Source organism: Phoxinus phoxinus (assembly GCF_949152265.1).
Source record: "Phoxinus phoxinus genome assembly, chromosome: 5".
Classification (NCBI taxonomy): Eukaryota; Metazoa; Chordata; class Actinopteri; order Cypriniformes; family Leuciscidae; genus Phoxinus; species Phoxinus phoxinus.
This window is the reverse complement of record NC_136880.1, coordinates 34,055,249-34,074,984: the sequence shown is the minus strand read 5'-3', so window position 1 is coordinate 34,074,984 and position 19,736 is coordinate 34,055,249. Positions and strand designations below refer to the sequence as shown.

At 39.5% G+C, this 19,736-nt stretch overlaps 1 protein-coding gene and 1 long non-coding RNA gene across 2 annotated transcripts in view; both read right to left on the bottom strand.

The window, feature by feature from the left end:
• Positions 1-8,077: 8,077 nt before the first annotated feature.
• LOC306999145 lies at positions 8,078-11,143 on the bottom strand. Its single transcript, XR_013797745.1, has 4 exons — positions 10,315-11,143; positions 9,539-9,761; positions 9,239-9,353; positions 8,078-9,117 (listed from the first exon to the last, which is right to left on the bottom strand). It is a non-coding gene; the product is annotated as an uncharacterized lncRNA (long non-coding RNA).
• A 2,448-nt stretch (positions 11,144-13,591) lies between these two features.
• The window catches only part of LOC306998780 (uncharacterized protein), a 38,101-nt gene continuing 31,956 nt past the window's right edge, over positions 13,592-19,736 (bottom strand). The window contains exons 10-11 of the mRNA XM_079613119.1: positions 14,624-14,705; positions 13,592-14,508 (exon numbers count right to left, since the gene is read on the bottom strand). Of these exons, the coding sequence (XP_079469245.1) occupies positions 14,433-14,508; positions 14,624-14,705 (158 nt within the window). The 3' untranslated portion in view covers positions 13,592-14,432. The remainder of the gene's footprint in view (positions 14,509-14,623; positions 14,706-19,736) is intronic.

The window sequence follows — 19,736 nt, the reverse complement described above, 5'->3', positions numbered from 1 at the left end:
CACTTTCGTTAAAAAGTTTAGGGTCACTAAGATTGCATTAAATTGATCAGAAGAGACAATAAAGACAATTCTGTTTCAAATAAACGCTGTTCTTTTAAACGTTCTATTCATCATAGAATCCTGAAAAACAGTTTCCACAAAAATATTAATAATATTAAATATTAATAATAAAAAACAGAACTGTTTTCAACATTAATAAGAAATGTTCCTTGAGCACCAAATCTGCATATTTATTTATTTCCGAATGACATGTGATGCTGTCATTTATTCCTAACATCTCTGGAATAAATTGCATTTTAAATTATATTAACCGATCATAAACCTTTGAGAACTATATGGGAAGCAATAACCTTCCTGCTTGACCAACAGATAAAACGACTTTGAGACTTTTTGGGAATTACTCTTAAAGACAGAAATAAAAAAGATCTAGTGAATCTCACACCAACAGGTGATTTGAAGGTCTGTGTGGTGGAAGACTTCAGAAAAAAAAAGAAGAAGAAAAAAACACATTAAATATAAAGAGGCAGAGAAAATGAAATCTCAGGATTAGAAAAAACAGCTTTTCAGATCAATGGCCAAGAAAAGGTCTGAGTATCGATTTGAGAAAGGTACTTGTGGCGTATGAAAACACAGAGGTGGATTTTCTGTCTGCTGATGGCTTAGATGACCTTCTTCAGATCCTCAGAAGCAAGCACAGCAGCCACACACCTTTCATATCGCAGGCTTCTGTCCGTTCCTATCAAACTCAGAGGTGAGATACTGTAACCTGACCGAACCTTATTTAAAAAAGAAAAAAAGCCTCAAGCCCTGTCCATTCTGATCTTTAGTTGTGAACTGTAATTGGCTCGCAGTCTACCGACATGATCCTGTCAGCTCGTATGTGATTGACAGCCCTTAGTCCCAGAAAGCCTCATTTGTGGAGAGTTTCTTGCTCACTTTGGCAATAAATATCCCTCTCCTCATCTCCTTGGGTGAAAATAGTACTCGCTAATGTTCTGCTCATAGGAACATGTGCACGCTCCATTGGGCATCACTGTTTAATGGGGAGTATCCATAGACATATTGATTTTTATACTGTACAAACAAACAGTATATTCTATCTCCTAGCCCTACCACCTAAACCTACCCGTCACAGAAAACTTTCAGCGTTTTTAGATTTTCAAAAAACATCATATGATTTATAAGCTGTTTTCCTCATGGGGAGCGAAATATGTCCACACAAGTTCAGAGATTTCTGGCATAACTCACAGAGAATATCTGAACCACACACACATATACACACGAGTGCTTCTACAGACGGCAACTACAATGATACATAAACTGAAAGCTCCTGCAGACCATTTAATGATGAAGAAGTGCTCTTGATATAGCAATCCGTGGAATTCTTAACATTTGAATAGTTTCTTCAATCAGCCAATACCAAGAATATTTAAACTAAAGTAACTAACTAGGATGGAATACCATTATCTATCTATCTATCCCTGTCGATCCGTCCATTCATCCATCAATCCACCTACCTACCTACCTGCCCATCCATCCATCCATCCATCCACCTACCTACCTACCTACCTGCCCATCCATCCATCCATCCATCCATCCATCCATCCATCCATCCATCCATCCATCCATCCATCCATCCATCCATCCATCCATCCATCCACCTACCTGCCCATCCATCCATCCATCTACCTACCTACCTGCCCATCCATCCATCCATCCATCCATCCATCCATCAATCCACCTACCTGCCCATCCATCCATCTACCTACCTACCTGCCCATCCATCCATCCATCCATCCATCCATCCCAAAATGACAATATGACTGCAGTACATGCAGATTCTGAATAAAGTGTCCCTGCAAAGCCATACTTTCACAAAACAAGAGGGACAGGGTATTGATTATGAGAGGGTAGAATCCATTACTAGGGGTCATTCTTAATCCTGCCTTACAAAGATGCCACTCTTATTGACTATAGGATGGCAAATTAAACAGAGGAAGTGAAGATATGCAGCACACAGGCTCACACACAAACACACAAACGACTCTTCCCAGAGGTTAATACACAAAGGACAATCAAACATGAACAAAAACAGGCCAGAGGAGAGGGAGATAAGAATTAAAGAAATAAAACCTCAAGTTCAAAGAGGAATCTTTTCAATACGTATTATATATCCTATAACAGCAGATAACATATTATACAAGCTGCCTGTGTCACTGCTTATACTTTTTCCTTTTTAATTGTTTGTTTTCAGTCACAGTCTGGCATTTTATGTGTCTCTTTGAATCTCAGGGACTTCTGAAACATAAAGGATGTATGTATGTGAGTGAGTGAGAGTGATCTTTGTGAGGACTGGTTTGAGTTTTAGACCATCGGAGTGAGGACAAAGAGAGTAAAGTGAGGATATTTTAGCCAGTCCTCACTTTCCGAGACCCCTTTAAATTCCTGTTTGAGGGTCAAGACTTGGTTTTAGGGATAAGGTTATAATTTGGTTAAGGTTTAGGGTAATGGTTTAGGTTAGGCACTTATTTGAGATGGGTTAGGGCAAGGAGCTAGATTGCACTCGTGTCAATGAATGTCCTCACAAAAAATAGAAGTACGTGTATGTGTGTGTGTGTGTGTGTGTGTGTGTGTGTGTGTGTGTGTGTTTGTGTGTGTGTGTGTGTGTGTTAAATTCTGCTAATTTAAGGTGATGATAAATCAAATCCAAAATGAATAATTTTATAAGCCATCTGAAAGATTACAGTCAGTCATATCACAAAATGTGGCCCTGGAAATGTTTCAATTGCAGCTCTGACAGCATCAAATCAGCATTAATCTGTGTACAAATAGTCATGCAGTGAAGACTTGTAGCAGGCTGGCTACAACTTCTTATACAAGAAATGTACTGTTTACCTTTTTAATATTTGTCCTTGTCAATGTTGTCATGATTGATGGTGCTTTGGGACAGTTGCGTCAGTTCTAGTGAAAAGTCAGAAATCTTCATTCGCTTTCTCCATGGCGACCATAACCAATTTTGGCTGACATGACGTCAAAGCGGAAAAGTTTTTTTTTTTTTTTTTTTTTCATCTGCGCGGCATTGGCACTCGCGCATGCGATAGTTAAAGGATTCTGCCTCGTCTGCTCATCTACTGCTTCAACGGTATGTTTGATTTGTTTTGTTTTTCGCCATGAAAAAAAAAAACGTCTTTGCGTTCGTGACGTCCTATGTAGGCTGCAGACCTGGTACAGTATAATACTTTTCTGAATGTAATACCCGGATGACCATCGTCAACATTTACCAAAATATGCAGTTGGCCTACACGCCAATATCCTAGGCCTATGCAGAACATCAGAAAATATATGCAATAGGAGTACACAGAAACAGAATTACAATATGATTAAACTAGACAATTTTATCATAACACATAATAATAAACTTTATACTACAGGGCCGTTGAATGCTTGAATCTGATTGGTTGACGAACGTTCTGAGGTGTGCAATTATATTCAGGGAACCGCACGGCTAAAGTAGTTCCGGCAGGTCTTAACCGTATTACAGTTCCATATCACTTCGCGTAGTCAACTGTAATAACGGAAAATAGGATACAATTCATAACAAGAAAACTGCAGCCACATGCGCTTTATCTGCAGTTCTCAATGTCTAACTTCACAATCAATGGAAAGATGCAGTTTAATTTTAATAAATAAAGTATATATAGTCCTATATATAATCAATAGAAAATTAAAAAGAATATTTCAATAAATTGATAGTCCTGCTGCAGATAATATAAAAAATAAAAAAATATTGATTGGCCTATACTTGTTAAAAGGGCGTTGTGTTTCATTTATTAGGCTAGTCTGTCACTAATAGAAAAAAAAAGAATGAACGAATTAATTAAAACGAATTGAATAAATAAATAAATAAATAATAATATTGACGCGAATGCTTCTTTCTCTCTCATAACTGCATTAATAACTGCATAAAGCCGGGGACACACTTACTGTAAGGCCGGTTATGAATGTAATTTGATACTTATCTGCATGCACGCGTGTTCAGCGCGTTCAGTCTGTGTTCACAGCGGTGTTTAAAATCTGCTGCATTCACAGTCAGAGAATGTTTCTAGTCGTTACGTGTGTCCAGCATTAAGTGGCCTTTAGTCTGCTATCAGCGGCTCAGACCTCCGTTACTAACTCTAAAATGACGTTTTGGAATTAGCAACGGAGCATGCAGTTTAGATGCGCAAGGAATTAGTCCTACATACAAGAGCGTTTTAATGACAAAAACTTTACAAACGTCTTGAAATTCATCATCTGAACAATATTTCGAGGTGTGGTAACTGTAGTATAAGCGGAATAATTGACTTCAGGCCGTTGAATTATTAGAAAAATAATGCACACCCGAGGTGTAACGGCCACTCCGCTTCGCGTCGTGACCGCATTACCACCTCGGGTGTGCATTATTTTTCTAATAATTCAACGGCCTGTCGTCAATTATTCCTTACATACACATCAACTAAAATTCTAAAATGTAAAATAAAAGTAAATAAAAACAATAGAAAATATATAAGAACATTTAAACAAATAATAGCCAACCGTTTCATTAATAAAACATATTTAATATAATTATTGATTCTGAGGTTCTGTGGCTGGTCAGGCTGTTGTGTAGTTGCTCTTCGATTGCCTGTGCCCTTGCCTAATACAGGTGAGTCACTGAATGTAATCTCCCTGTGTCAGACAAATCAATCTTGTCGCTATCTCTCAGGTTAAGCTCTGTCCCATGAGTGCATCTCCATCAGGCCTTAAAACCCTGTGCTCAGCACATGTTGTGTTGTCTTTCCGTATCACACACACACACACACACACACACACACACACACACACACACACACACACACACACACACACACACACACACACACACACACACACACACACACACACACACACACACACACAAAAAAAAACGGTTCAACACCTAAAGAAACAAGTATTAATAGAAATAGAAGTCGCAATACACTTTTCTACCCTAATCCTATTGTGACATATCCGAGTGAAACGGCTTCTCCAACATTAAAAATATAGGGCGGGGACTTGATTTTGTCTATGTAGAATTGATTGATCTCATGTGATTGACGGGTTGTCCCGCCCTTCGAGCCAGTAAACACATCATCAGAGAAGAGATGTTGTTGCATGGGGGAGGGGAAGTTATGGTAAGTTACTTCGATTAAAGATTACGAGGGTACATTATTTAAAAAATGATAATGATGTTCACAGATAAATAATTTATAATAAATGCTGCAATATTCTATTAAAACAAACAAAAAAATAAAAAGAATAGTCAATCTTGATTTTATGGTGACTTTAAAGCTACACTGTGTGATTTTTACCCCCATCTAGCGGTGAAAAGGTATATGACCATCCAGTGAATATTAGTTTCTGTTCCTCTCAATTCCGATTTCGTTTTAACTCCTACGGTGGCCAATGTAGTCCAAGATTAACATGGCTTCCAGTTCGACCTCGTCCATGAGTATTCCTTCAAGTGATGAGGTTACTTTAGAAAACTATTATAATTTGCAGTAATTTAATTTGTCAGTTAACATATAGGTTATGACATCTATGTAAAATGAATAATAGTTTTATGTTTTCGTTATTTTTTTACCATTTCATTGCTAACATCAGCTATCAGTCCCAGACGAATGCAAGCTAATCTTAGTAAAGTAACTTTTATCAGTGCTATCGTTATTCTGTATATTGTACGACATCACTAGCGTAAGGCAACGTTTACATTGTAGGCTATATAATTTTCTCCGTGAGAAGAGATCAGCTGATGTGACGGAGGTGCGAGAGAGAGGTAGAGGTAGAGGGAAAGAAAAAAATAAAAACAGGGCCGGTGCCAGTGAATTGCGGAGACGCGAAAGGCGAAGCTTGAATTAACGGGTATGTCCCTCTTTGGCTAATGTACTTTCAAGATGGAGGGGCAACATGGCGACCGACATTCGAACCCCTCACCCGTATTTATTTTCAATGGCATATTATACACTCACAAGAATACTTTATTACTTGAACGAAGTAAATATACATTAATGAGCACATATATTTTTGAAAGAACTAAGTGTTTTTAGCTAAGAATAAACTAAAAAAGTTACACAGTGTAGCTTTAAACAACATGTACATTGACGTAAGTGTGCAGTGCCATAAAAGAAAGCTGTTTTTATTCTGCATAAGAGTGGTCCTACCTTATAAGACGCATGCCACCATTTTAAGATCACATGACCAACCAAATACTCACTTTATCTCAGTAACACTAACCCACATTATCTGATATGAACTGAAGTCCAATTAAAATATAATAATAATAATTATTATTATTACTTTACAAAAAAACCTACCATATAAGTAGAGCTGACTTGGATGTGATCTGTCCTAATACATATTTAGTGTAATCAGTTTTAACTGTTTGAGTCGGTCCTCATCATTTCTTATAAATATTGACAGATGTCAAAATACGTTGCAAAAAAACCCACAAAAAGAATACCCCCTTATGACTTGCAAAACATAGTGACCCTTCCCTACGCCTGTGGATGGGCACTGGGAGTTTGGGTCTGTCTTATTAGTGGGCAATATTATCATATTTCACGGACGAGCAGGCCAGAGAAGGTAATTACCTGCTCCGTGCTATTAAGCCCTGTTTTATTCCATTCATTTTCGCCTGACCAACTCAGGCAAAGGGCTGTTGGCATTTATTTCCCGTCTGTAGATTTACGAGGACCTCGGCTCAGGCAAGCCATAAAAAAATCTGAGGAGAAAAAACGCTCTATGTGTCAATGTGTGTCTGCCCACATGAATGTGAAGGAGAATGCTGTAAATGTTCACACATTTATGTGAGATTTTTCACAGCCGTGATATAAACAATATCGATCGTCAATTTCAGCGTTGTTGTTATTGGAGAAAAACGACTTATTTTTATGTACAAAATGCAGCTGGGCCTCCAGTCATAACGTCCACAGATATACAGGGTGAAAAAAAAGAGAAGCTCAATGCGATCTGATCTCAAGCCAGGTGTGTGTGAATCTCCCCACCTGCGAGATTTGATCTCAATCAGTTCAATTGTTTTGTTTACCTCTTGTTTCAAGATCTAAATAAAGCCGCTCTCCAGCTTATCAGAGGTATCCTCAAGTTTGATAACTGCAGGCTTCTCCTCTGTTTTTCAGTTTAACCGTGTTTCCTACATTTTGCAATGCATTTTTTTCATCTTATAAAAGGCTCAATATCGGATGAGTATCTGAAGCCAAGTATTGATTGTAATTTCCTGCAACGTTCATTCCAATCGCAAGCTTTATTAAGAATCTCATTTCTATCTGCCATACGATTGATGACCCAACAAGCGTGCTAATACAAACAGAGAGAAAATCAAGAAACAAAATAAGACACCCCAGCGTCCTGTGTCTGAAATCAACATTATTGTGCTGGTCTAATTACATTGTTTTACCTTAGTCGGATCAGTTTGTGTCTGTCTGGAGCAAGTGGGATGAAGTAGACCTATATTAGCTATATATGCAGGGGGGGGGAAAGAGTCTTCCAAACTTTCAGAGTGCCAGCGGTAAAACTGCATTGTTATTATCACCCTGCTGAGACTGACAATGAGACGTTCTCCCTTTAGACTATTATAGCTTGAAGTTTAAGTTTGAAATGTCTTCTATGTGTGGAACTGCTGCAGTACTAGTAGGCCTAACAGAGAGACTGCACAGAAAAATATGTGAGGTTGTTCTTTATCCTGAGACAATTCAGTTGATTTTCAGCTGTTTTCAAGGTTTTACGTCACCTTTATCCTGTAGTAGGCCTACATGAACAATGAGTTTTACTCTACTGGTGTAAAGCAGTTTACTGACTGATTGAGAATTCTCGTGGTTTGCTAAATGCTGGAGTTAGCTTGAAACGATTCTCTAGGTTGGCCTGCCACCATGTGGGGATAACGTGACACTGCACTCCTCAATGTAGGACGATATTGATATGATGAAGGCCTGTTTTCCATCACATCAGTTTCAGATCAACCAACTTTGACCATCACTTAAGACTTGTCTATAACATAATTTTTGTAAAGATGCTAATTGTGGAAAATTTTGAAAGCAATACAATTTAAGAACTATTAAAGAATTCTAAAACAACATGTCTACAAATGAGAGAGAAAAAAACAGCAATATAAATTAATTATATTTATTGGTTATTGTAATAGAAATAAAGTTATGAATTAACATTTTATTTATATTTACAAATATGTATTGAATTAATTTATTAAACAAACAACAATAAAGCAAATTATTTAAATTATACTCACATTCGGAACCTCACCACACAATTGAACTGGTCGAAAATCGTAACATTTCTGTCATTCACAACTAAAAATTCAATACCAAAGTTCAGTCCTAGACTAGGACTAAATAATACTGTAGTGCCTCTAGTTCAAATTTACCGTTGTGTGTGTGATTTTTCAGTTTTTATTCATGTTTATTCTTGATACCCATCTGAAATCTTCTAAGTTTAGTCTTGCTTTTCCCCTTTCCTCTTTTTCCTTTTTTTATAGGCCTAGTTAACTTTGACAGTTTTGTCGTCCTGGTCAAAGTTGTGTTGATCACTCTAGAGGTTGTATTGTCTGTTTTTTTAAGTGTGTTCAGATTTGTAATTGTGCCTATTCCAGGTGTTCTGCGTCTTGTTTCTGTTGATGGCGAAGTTTGTCCACCTGTCTCACATGTTGTCATAGTACTCAAAGAAGATTCTGGGTTTTCTTTGGACACTGAAGTCGGTTGGTTGGTTGTTTTGGTGACCTCAGTCTCTGGCGTAGATGTTTCGATTGTCGTAACGATTCGTGATGCTGTTGTACTCGTGCTGGTCTCAGTCTCTGGTCTAGATGTTTCGATTGTCGTAACGATTCGTGATGCTGTTGTACTGATTCGTGTGCTGGTCTCAGTTTGCATTCCCGGTGTTTTGTTTGTTGTAGTTACAGTTGGGATCGTGTTTGTTGTACTGGTATAGCACATAGGGTTTGTTGTCGTTCTTCCATCCAATATATTCATTATTCTCTTAGCATATTTGCTATCTGGATCTGAACAAATAACTTTGCTCATCTTGGTGTAGAATCTGAATATGGAAAGAAAATACTTGATGTTTTAGCTTTCGTTGTTTAATTTTCCAACCAAAAATAATGACAAAAAAATAATCTTTTAAATTGTAATATAAAATATAACAACTTTGTACATGCCTTACAGCTCTGATATTACATAATGGTGAATCCTGCATCTCATATTTCACAATCTTTTCAACTTGTACTCTGGTGTTTGTCGCTTCAAGACAGCAGTTTCCTTCAGGACCATCACCTATTGGAGAAGCACATCATTGTACTCTGATAAATAATCATTACTTTCACAGTAACAGACATAAACTCTCTCATAAAGACACAATGTCAGTTCAACTTCTCTACATTTCAATCAAGTGAAAGTTACTGAGGTCAAACCACAATTTTTAACCAAAGAGCTCAGAAATTTAAATCCTCAAATCTCACCTGCTTCCACAAAACTAATCCATCCTATAGAGAAAAGAATGGTAGAAAACAGAGAGAACTTCATCTTGTTCTGTTGCTCACTTCTAATTCTGAAACTTTCTGCTGGGCTGAAGGGTCTATGTTGAGGGAGGTCTTTCAGCCCACAAAGCTCACCACCCTCTGCGATCACTTGTCTTCGTCACCTAGGCCCACAGACACCTCAGTCGGGGACAGGAAAAGATGACTGATGAGTGGAAGCCAAAAGTGAGAAAGAAAGAGATGAACTCAACCACATAGAGGAAAATAAGGGGTTACAGAATTCACAATGAGCATTCAACATGACTGTATTCAGTTCATCGAGGCCTACAGTTTTGGTCAGACTGACAATTCAGTTGAATTCATGTTCTATACATAGTTGTAGATAATAGCTCACTTGCAGCCTCTCTCCCTGGTTAGGTTTTAAATTTAACATTCATAATAATAATAATTATTATTTAATTTTTTACTTAATCCTTTTTAGGTATTTAAATGAATAAATAAATAAATTGACTCTTAAAAAAGTGGGGTAGTATGCTACAATGTGTCACCATTATGTTCAGTTTAGTGTCATTATGATTGACTTTTAGTTTGTTTTCATTCTCATCATGTGATACTTTGTCCAGTCTTCCCGTTTCTCATTATCAGTTCATTTGTGTCCGTTGTGTTCTATTAATCTTCCTCGTTTGTGTTTGCTATATAAGTTGGTCCCTCACATTCATTCTCTGTTCGGTCTATGTTGCTTTAGTGTGTGTCCTTGCCTGTTTGTTCATTCGTTGGATCGTCATCATTAAAACTGTGTTGGAACTGAATCTTCATCCTCTTCTGCCTTCCACCTGTGACACAATGCTGCTATCAGATGGTATTACCTTAGTAATTATATATGCTGATTCTAAATGATTACAATATTATTATACACTGAAAAACTGATGTAGAAATAATTTTCACTCAGAAAATGCAAGGTCAATTTCAGGTATCGCCACGTTACACATTGAATTAAATGATTTTATGGTAAAAAATGTGGTAAAAACCATATGAGTTGAAAGAATAATAGTTTGAAAAGATTATAGCACGTGCTAATTTGTATCTGGGGTCCATTGAAAGTACTTTTTTCCATTTACATTCAAAGAGTCATAGTGTCCAAGAAACTTGGTATTTCCATGCTACCATGTCAGAAATGGTAATACAATGGAACTTTATTGTAAATGCACTGTAGAGCTAGACCTGACTACATTCACAAACTACTGTTTCTAAATAGAATTGGCTTGACTCATGTTACGCAATGTTTACAGCAATAAATGTCACATGCAACAGGAAAAGAATAGACAGAGAAAGCTTTGAAGTTGAATTGAACGGCAAAATAAAACAAAATAAAAAAGCCAAAAATGAGTTTGCATGCATCTAAAAATTGAGGCTTTGTGCACTTTGTGAGCAATAGATGTAAAATGTGGGTCTGTTAAACGTGTGGAAACTACAGAGGGCTTAAAGGGGCTGTGATCATGAAACCACAAACGTTTTATTCAGCTTTAATGGGATCTTCCACGTCTCGGTGAGACCTTAAAACAAAACCAGCACCCACCCAGCACTCACCTACACACACGTGAAGCCGTTTTGAGTTGTCATTTTTCTCTTTACACCATTTAGAATGATCAAATGTACATAGCTAATGCGATTATGTTTTCCATTTTATAAGGTTAACATTTATGAGTTTGTTTACTACTGCCCTATCTACTACACTGGTCCTTTCTGGTCTTATATGAAAGTAAATATGTAACCCTAAATGAATAACCACATGCGCATTTCCTGTTTCAAAATCATCACATTAAAGAAACAGGGTGTACAATGTCCTCTGAGCTATTTGTAGATGGTGTAAATGAGAGATGGCAGACCGCAGCATCACACTCTGTTCGGCGAGAGGAAGTAGTGATAACAATATGTTGCACATTATGCTGCAGTACATGCAAGTTCTAGTAAACCAAAGAGCAGCCAGGGTGCCATATACACATGTCTTAAGTTTCAGTATTCACTGACCAGAATTACATAACCTTGACCTGAGTCACTGGAAAAGATTAGAGTTTAGTATTAGTTACGATCAGAATGCTTGTTAATACTTCATGTTCTGGAACGGAGAAGAAGGTTTTCAGCAGTAGTGGAAAAAGTATTGAAGTTCCATGCAAATTAACTGATACCACAATAATGTATTAAATGAATTGTTCACCCCAGTAATAAAAATCCTGTCATCGAGTATACTCGGCCTCATGGTTTTCTTTTTTTTTCTGTGGAAAACAAAAGATCAATGGGGTCCAATGTAGTTATATGCATATATATACACACTTAGAAGTAAAATACCTTTTAAAAAAGTTAAATGTTTTAATAGTATTTAGCTTACTTTTTTTTTCTTACTCGGTCGAAAATGAACATGGTAATTTGGTTGCAACTCGAGACCACGGGTGTCAGGATTCAGAGAAGGGAGGACCCAGGCACAGAATGAACAGGGAGTGATATTTATTGACAAACAAGACACAGGCAGGAACAGTCCAAACAATAGGGCAGGGCACACAGCTGGAGAACAGGTAGGTCGAGGGCACAACTGGAGAACAGGCTGGTCAGGGATGAGACAACACCAGGCTCTTCGGCAACAGTGGAAACTTGACAGGAGCTCAAGGAACCAGAGGCTTGGCATAGGTGAGATGAAACAGCACTAGAGTGGCTCACCAGGATAGGAGTCTCGATGACCAGGGAAGAACAGGATGCAGAGAAGGAACCAACACAAGACAAACATAACAAGAGATAAACAAAAACTGACAACTATGACTAGAAAAACAAAATAGACTAGATAATAACTGGAGGTAGCAAAAAGGAAAAATAATTTATCAAAATAAGTAACTGGTACTTACAAAAATAAGAAATGAAATCTGCAACCTTGCAGATAACTAGAGAAAAATAAATAAAGATATAAAGAGAAGTCAAAAACAAGGCTTGATGGAACTAGAAGTAAATAAGGACTAGGACTAGACTAAAAACAAAGGAACAAAGACACTAGAATTTAACAAAGCAGAAACAATCAAACAAGGAAAACTACATCTAGCACTGACTGACAAATTCTGGGACAACCGTATGCACACAATGACCTCAGACAACGCACAAACCGAACCAGCAAAGCCATGAGGGAAAGGGGCACAATATAAAGGGACCAGAGCACATGAGGATCAAACAAGGACAAGACGTGGACTAAACAAGGGGACTTGGTAACTGGAAACAAGGAGGTGGGAGAAGAGGAGCACATGGCAAACACAAACCAAGACAGAGCCACGTGCTCAAACACAAGACAAACAGAAACATGAAACAAAGACAAAACAGACAAGGCTGTCAGGGCAGAACCCTGACAACGGGACACAAGGGAGTGCTAAGGGTTTTGTGTACAATTTGAGATAAAACATTACAAATTTAAAAAATATTATTTTAAAATAAAATGTAATAATAATAATAATTTGTATATGTGTTTCTCAATTTCTCAATGCCACCGTTAGCTTGCTCATGTCAGTATGGCACTATTTTTTTAATTAAAGTATTTCTACAAAATATTACAATTGGGTCAACATTAATACACAGCATAAATAACAAGTAAATATTGTATACAGACAATATTTTAACAACTAACTTTAGTTCAATAAGAAGTAAAAGCTATTATTTCACTTAACATACATGCTGTCTACATAATGTTACTTTATATTTTTCACACAGTAAGTTTATGAATGGGACTTTGTCTTGAAGAGAGTCCCTTTCAAGGCGTCTTAGGGCTGTGATAAAAAAAATAAAAAAAATAAACATGTTTAGCAGAGTCTGGAAAGACGAATAGACTAACCCCAAAGATATAGTGATAACAGTTTTGACACCCTCCCCGAACAACCCACTACACTTCCTCCACTCTTGTTTGTGCTAGAGTCCTGAAATATACAGTATGCAAGATATGCATCTAACTCTATATTCACACATATAAAATCATCATCATTGCGTAAGAGACACTCTGAATCAAATGGTCTTTTAAAAAGTATTTATTCTTGCAAGAAGGCCCAGTCACCGCACAGAAGTTACGCTGTAGAGTGAGTGAGACAAAAGTCAGGAAGAGCTGGGCCACCTTTATACTGATCTCAAGGTCCCCTTCAGCAGGTTTCTTTTTGGTGTACATTGCCAAATAAGAGATACACTGTTGCATATGCTTCTATTCATCACTAGCTGACTAGGACCATCAAATTTAGATGTATCCTGACCTCTTGGACCAAAAGGTCCTTTCCCAGCTGTTCCCAAAGTGTCTCACTCCTGCACGTTCACAGATACACAAACACAAATATAGGAACATGTGACTCACATTACAAGCTTTGTTATATCTACCTTGTAATATCCACTGAAGATCAATGAAAATCTATTTTTTCCATTACATCCGACCACTGCATTAAATAATAGTTCACTCAAAGCTTTAAGCTGCATCAATATAAAGTTTTCAGGCACTGGATGTTATATACACTTCTAATTCAGGCATCAGGCACTCTATATTTGGCCATTTATTATGTAGCCAATAGCACCATAACAATACATGCAAAACATAATATGAAAAAGATTACATGTTGCTAGTTAATATATTTTTGATTAAGTAAATTAAGAAAACAATACACAAAATACAAGGCATCACACAAAACGTGAATATAAAGATAAAGGCAAAACTGGCAAAATAATTGGAGTTAGATTTAAAAGTTATTCAGTCATCCTGGTAATATCAGTATACTGGCATAAAAAGCCAAAAAAAAGTTTTCAAAGATAATACGTTTTATAGGCTGTTGGATAGAAAAGTAAAAACTTGAGTATTTAGCTTGCTCATTCTTTATGCAAAAGCCACACTGCTTTTTTGCATTTTTTTCCCAGCTTGGAACCTGCGGAGAACTTTCTTTCTGCGAGACCTGTAAATTGAAGGGGGATAAAAATTTACTTTTACGCTGTCATGGTTTAATTATATAATTTATTACTGCATCTGGGTATCACAACTTCATATTGTACGAATAACTTTGAACTTACTTGATGCTATTTTTCAAAATGGATTTAACTGGGATTGTGGTGGTTGCCACATTATTACAGCAGCTTTCTGGACCCCCATTTCCTGTTAGAGAAAAAAAAAATGGTATACTTTTTTTTTGCCTTTACTCATCAATTGATTTAAAAATGTTTGAGTTTTGTTGTTGCTGCTGTTAAGCAGTAGTCTTTGGTTGTAGACAGCAGCCACGTGCGAAAAGAAAAAGAAAAAAAAAGATGATGGCTCCGGTGCAAAGTCGACCTGAAGTGGTGGGTTTTCTTTTAAAAACAGTTTTCAGTCGGGGGACATTTTACAAATCTCGCAAAATGAGGAGAATGAAGAGGCTGCAAGTGACAATGTAGATAGATGCCATAATGGAAACGGTACAGAGAAACGTATGGGTCCGAGAACGTTGCCAGCAGCTATGGTGGGAAAAATGTGCGTTCTTTACAGAAAATGTATGGTTCTGCAACTTTTGGGTGCAAAGGCAAACGTTTCAGTATATTTGCTATGTAGGGGAGAGCAGGGCACAACCTAACGCGGGGCTAGTTGTAACACACTTGTTTTAAATACTTCCACACACGCTAGCATGACGAAACTTAGTGTATTTTCTAGTTGCCATATTGACACTATATAGAGAAAAAATTGCACCAAAATTCTGAAATCTATGGAAGATATCACTGAACATTTATTTACCCATGGCAAAAGTAAATTTCTTGTTTTATTTTTTTTTACCTCTATTTTTGGTGTTTATTTTAAATTAGACAAATCTACTTGGTTACTAACGTAACCTTGGTTCCCTGAGAGTAGGGAACGAGTATTGCATAGCTAGACGCAGTGGGGAAACTAATTTCCGGAGACAGGCTTGCCCTCGTGCAGCGCACCCCAACCCTGGTTGGAGGCGTCTGTGAAGACCACTTTCCTCTTGGAGGCCACTCCAATGGTTATGCCCTCTTGGTACCAGCCCTGACCAGCCAGGGAATCAGGGCGTGCAAACAGCCGTGATTCACCGTAATGCACATGCTGCCCGACTGCCATATATGGGCTGGCACGCTGCGTTTGAGCCAGCGCTGGAGTGGACGTATATGCAGTAACCCCATATGTAGTACTGGTGATGCGGCTGCCATGAGACCGAGAAGTTTCTGAAACTCTCTGAGGGGAGTGCGTGCGCCCGCCTTGAAGGAGGCGTTGTATAGAGAGCACTTGTGTTAGCCACGCTCTCATAGTTGTAGAGTCGATAACTGTGCCCAGAAATATCCCATTCTGGCTGGGTGTTAGTTTGCTCTTGGATAAATTGATCTTGAGTCCCAGGCTTTGCAAATGGCCGAGAATCAAATCTCTGTGTATCAACAGTTCGGCTCGCGACTGTGCCAGAAGCAGCCAGTCATCGAGATAATTCAGCACGCGCACGCCCTGATATCTCAGGGGAGAAAGCGCTGCGTCTATGCACTTCGTAAATGTATGGGGTGCTAAGGACAGGCCGAACAGTAGAACTGTGTATTGATAAGCCCGCCCCTCGAAGGCGAATCTCAAGAATGGCCTGTGATGGGGGGCTATCTGGATGTGAAAATACGCGTCTTTCAGATCCACAGTGAAAAACCAATCCCCTGGGCGAACTTGCGCGAGGATTTGTTTGATAGTTAACATTTTGAACGGTTGTCTCATGAGAGCTTTGTTCAAAATGTCTTAAGTCTAGAATGGGTCTGATGCCGCCGTCTTTCTTTGGAACAAGAAAATAACGGCTATAAAACCCAGAGTGTTTTAGCGCGGGGGGAACCAACTCTATTGCCCCTTTTGCTAACAGATTCTGTAATTCGGAGCGAAGCACATGACATACGCTGCTTCTCACCGAAGTCTCGAGAACCACCTGAAACTTTGGGGGGTCTACGAGCGAATTGGAACGAGTAGCCTCGCTTTATTGTGTTTATAACCCAACTAGACACACCGGGAATGGCTTGTCAGGCCAGGGCCTTTGTGGCTAGGGTTTGTCAAATGTTTAGGGACGGGCCACCTAACACAGGGGGACCGGATACCTTTATGTTGTGATTTGTGCACATACTGAGTGTTTGTTTGACTGAAAAGGCTTCCGCCTCGGGCAAAGTCATAGTTACAACTGGGAGAGGGCCACCTAGTGTAGGGGGACCGGGAACCTGTGTGTTGTGTGCTTGAAACATACTCTTTATGTGCTTTATTGGGGTTGCCATAAAAACGGTGTTTGTGTGTAGAAACGCGCAGAGTGCAGCAGGCCCGTTTGCTACAATACAAAATTATCCAGCCGCCCGAGCTGAACAGGGAGCTGCGAGAATTGTGGGTTTCTTCGAGGGTGGTCCAGCTAGCGCGAGACACGAGCCCTCTCTTTTCACCCCTGTTGCTAGGAGGTATTCGGCGGCCTAGGATTCAACACAATACTGGGTCGGGGGCCCTGGCGCCGGGGCTGTGGGTAGCACTTAGTTGGCCGCGAGTGGCGGTGGTTATCAGCCGCAGGGCAGGGGTTGAGGGACCTGCTCCGCTGGCTTCTTAGGTTGAGGAGAAGCCACGGCTTTGGGCCTACTCGACGCGGAGCTGGAGCGCTTCGGCAAAAAGTGTCTCATAGTCTGAGACGACTTCTGAGCTTCGGTGAACCTCTCCGAAAAACCCTTCACTGCCGGGCCGAAGAGACCGGAGCTGGAGATGGGCGCGTCGAGGAACACCGTCCTGTTAGCCTCTTTGATCTCGGTGAGGTTGAGCCAAAGATGGCGCCCGAGCATGACCGGGTTAGCCATGCTTCTCCCGATAGCCTGTGCTGTAGCTTTGGGTGCACACAAAGTTAAGTCCGTGGCGCTGCTGAGATTGTGGAAGGCCTCAGGATCCGGGCCAGCGTCGTCCATCGACTGGAGAAGTTTGGCCTGGTGACCTGGAGCACGGTCATCGTGTGCAAGGCCGAAGCAGCTTGGCCAGAGGTAGCAAAAGTGCGTCCAGCGAGAGCTGATGTGTTCCGGCACAGCTTGCTCGGGTTAGCCGCTATAGCTCTCCAGCTAGCAGCAGTGTTCGGGCAGAGGTGAGGGGTAGGGGTGGGAATTGGAAAAAATGTGATGATTCGATAGTATTCCGATATTTGGGCCACGATTCAATATTATTGCGATTCTTAACATATTGTGATATAGCAAGTATTGCGATTGGATTCTGTGATTTCAAAGGCATTAGGAATACACACAAAAAAAAGGAAAATAAGACTGCTCACCTCACTTCAAATGTCACATTTAATTCTGTGAACATTATCTTCTACACATTAACTGAAGTGCAAAAACTTAGGAGGGAAGTGCAAACTCTTTGTCCTTGAACTTTCAGGACACAGGACCTTATTACAGGACAGGACGTAATTAGTCTCCGAATAGGAGACCTCTCACATGAATGGTGATTTCCCAGCACATAGCTTAAAATTACAGTAAATCAGCTTATCATTGTAAAATGGCACAGCTTTTTAAATTTCAAAATGTAAATTTTTTAAAATCAGTCAGTCAAGCATTATTTTATCATAATCAAGCATTAGCCTATTTGATGATAGAACTTTAGTAATTAGAACTTAAACTTAAAAATCATGCACGAATGCATATTTGTCATTTTAACTGAACTTAAACTGAACTGGTGGAGCTTAAGATATTCTTGGTCATTCAGTGTTTCTGTAAAAAAAAAGATAATACTAATTATTATTAAAATATAATCCTACTACTAATAATGACAATATACAACCATACACTATAAAAAAATTGTATAGGCCTACAACACATGAGCTGCTGGGTACATGAATGTTAATTTGTTCGTTTGCTCTAATTTGCTGAAATTAAAACAGGGATGAGTGCCATCCAATAAGATTGCCGTTTGCGCATTAGTTCAGCCCACTACCGGAGAAACCGGCATCTCTTCTACATGTTCTTAAAAGCTGAATAATACCAGATGAACTCAAGGCAAATACAAACAAGAATATCGTTCACATGAAGCGCGTCAATTTTGCGTGGTATGTAAGTAAGACTCGCTCTCTTTGCATGTGTGAGAGAAACGCGACAGCGAGTCGCGGGCCTTCACTTAGAGTTTACGATACGTCAAATGCAGGTTCGCTGAGCTGAACTTGAAATACTAACGTTACAGATCGCTTGACGGAGAGCAAAACTCTCAAGCGCTCAGTCAGTGTTCAGCGAGTGGAAATATATCTATGCTAAACTTATACTTGGCATCTAACACACACACTGGCGAGTAAAATCTAAGACTTTATTAGCCATTGGCTAATGATATACATTATTTAGTCGCCCAGAGTGATTTACTCGCATTGTAGAGGGTTGCATTTTTATTAGAATTTTCTGTTGAATGCACGACAACAAAGCACTGCAACAAACGACACTTTGAGGATGTAAATACGCAAATGTAAATTATCAGAGTAAACTCAGAGAAAACCGAAAGTAAAACAAATAATATTATAATTAAATATTGCGATACTTTGCGCGACTGTATCGATATAATTGCGTGCACAAAATATCGCGATACTGAACAGAATCGATTTTTCCCCCACCACTAGTGAGCGGCCACGGCCTCTTCGAGGGGCGGCAACGACTCGTAGCCTTTTTCCGCCGCGCTGTCCACGGAGGAGAGTGATGCGGACATGGCGGAGCCCGTGCGTGCTGAATAAGGAACGCGCCACGTCTTGGTGAGTTCCTGGTGGACTTCTTCAGGAAAGAACGGTGCGGGTCTATGGCGAGGGCCTTCTGGCGCCCCATCAAAAAACAGCCGTCCAGCCGACTGCGAGGAGGCTCCTCAGGCGAGGCCCACGAAAGCCGCGGTGAGGATCCTAAGCATCTCCGCATCCGAGTTAGTCCTGGTAGCTGAGACACTGGCACTCGACTGAGAAAAGAGAGTGGGGTCGACAGAGCCCGGCCATTCCTCCTCAGAAGCTGCGATGGAGAGGCTGTCGTCCTGTTCGCCTGCTTCTTCTTCTTTGGTAGAAGTAGCACGGGAAACGGAAGAGCGGGGGATGCGGCGTCACCATCTTTAACAAGAGCTAGCTCTTAACGAGACCAAGCTTTAATGCGTCCGCAGCACCGAAACAGGAATGAGCACGGTTCAGCATGGGCAGGCCCCAGGCATGAA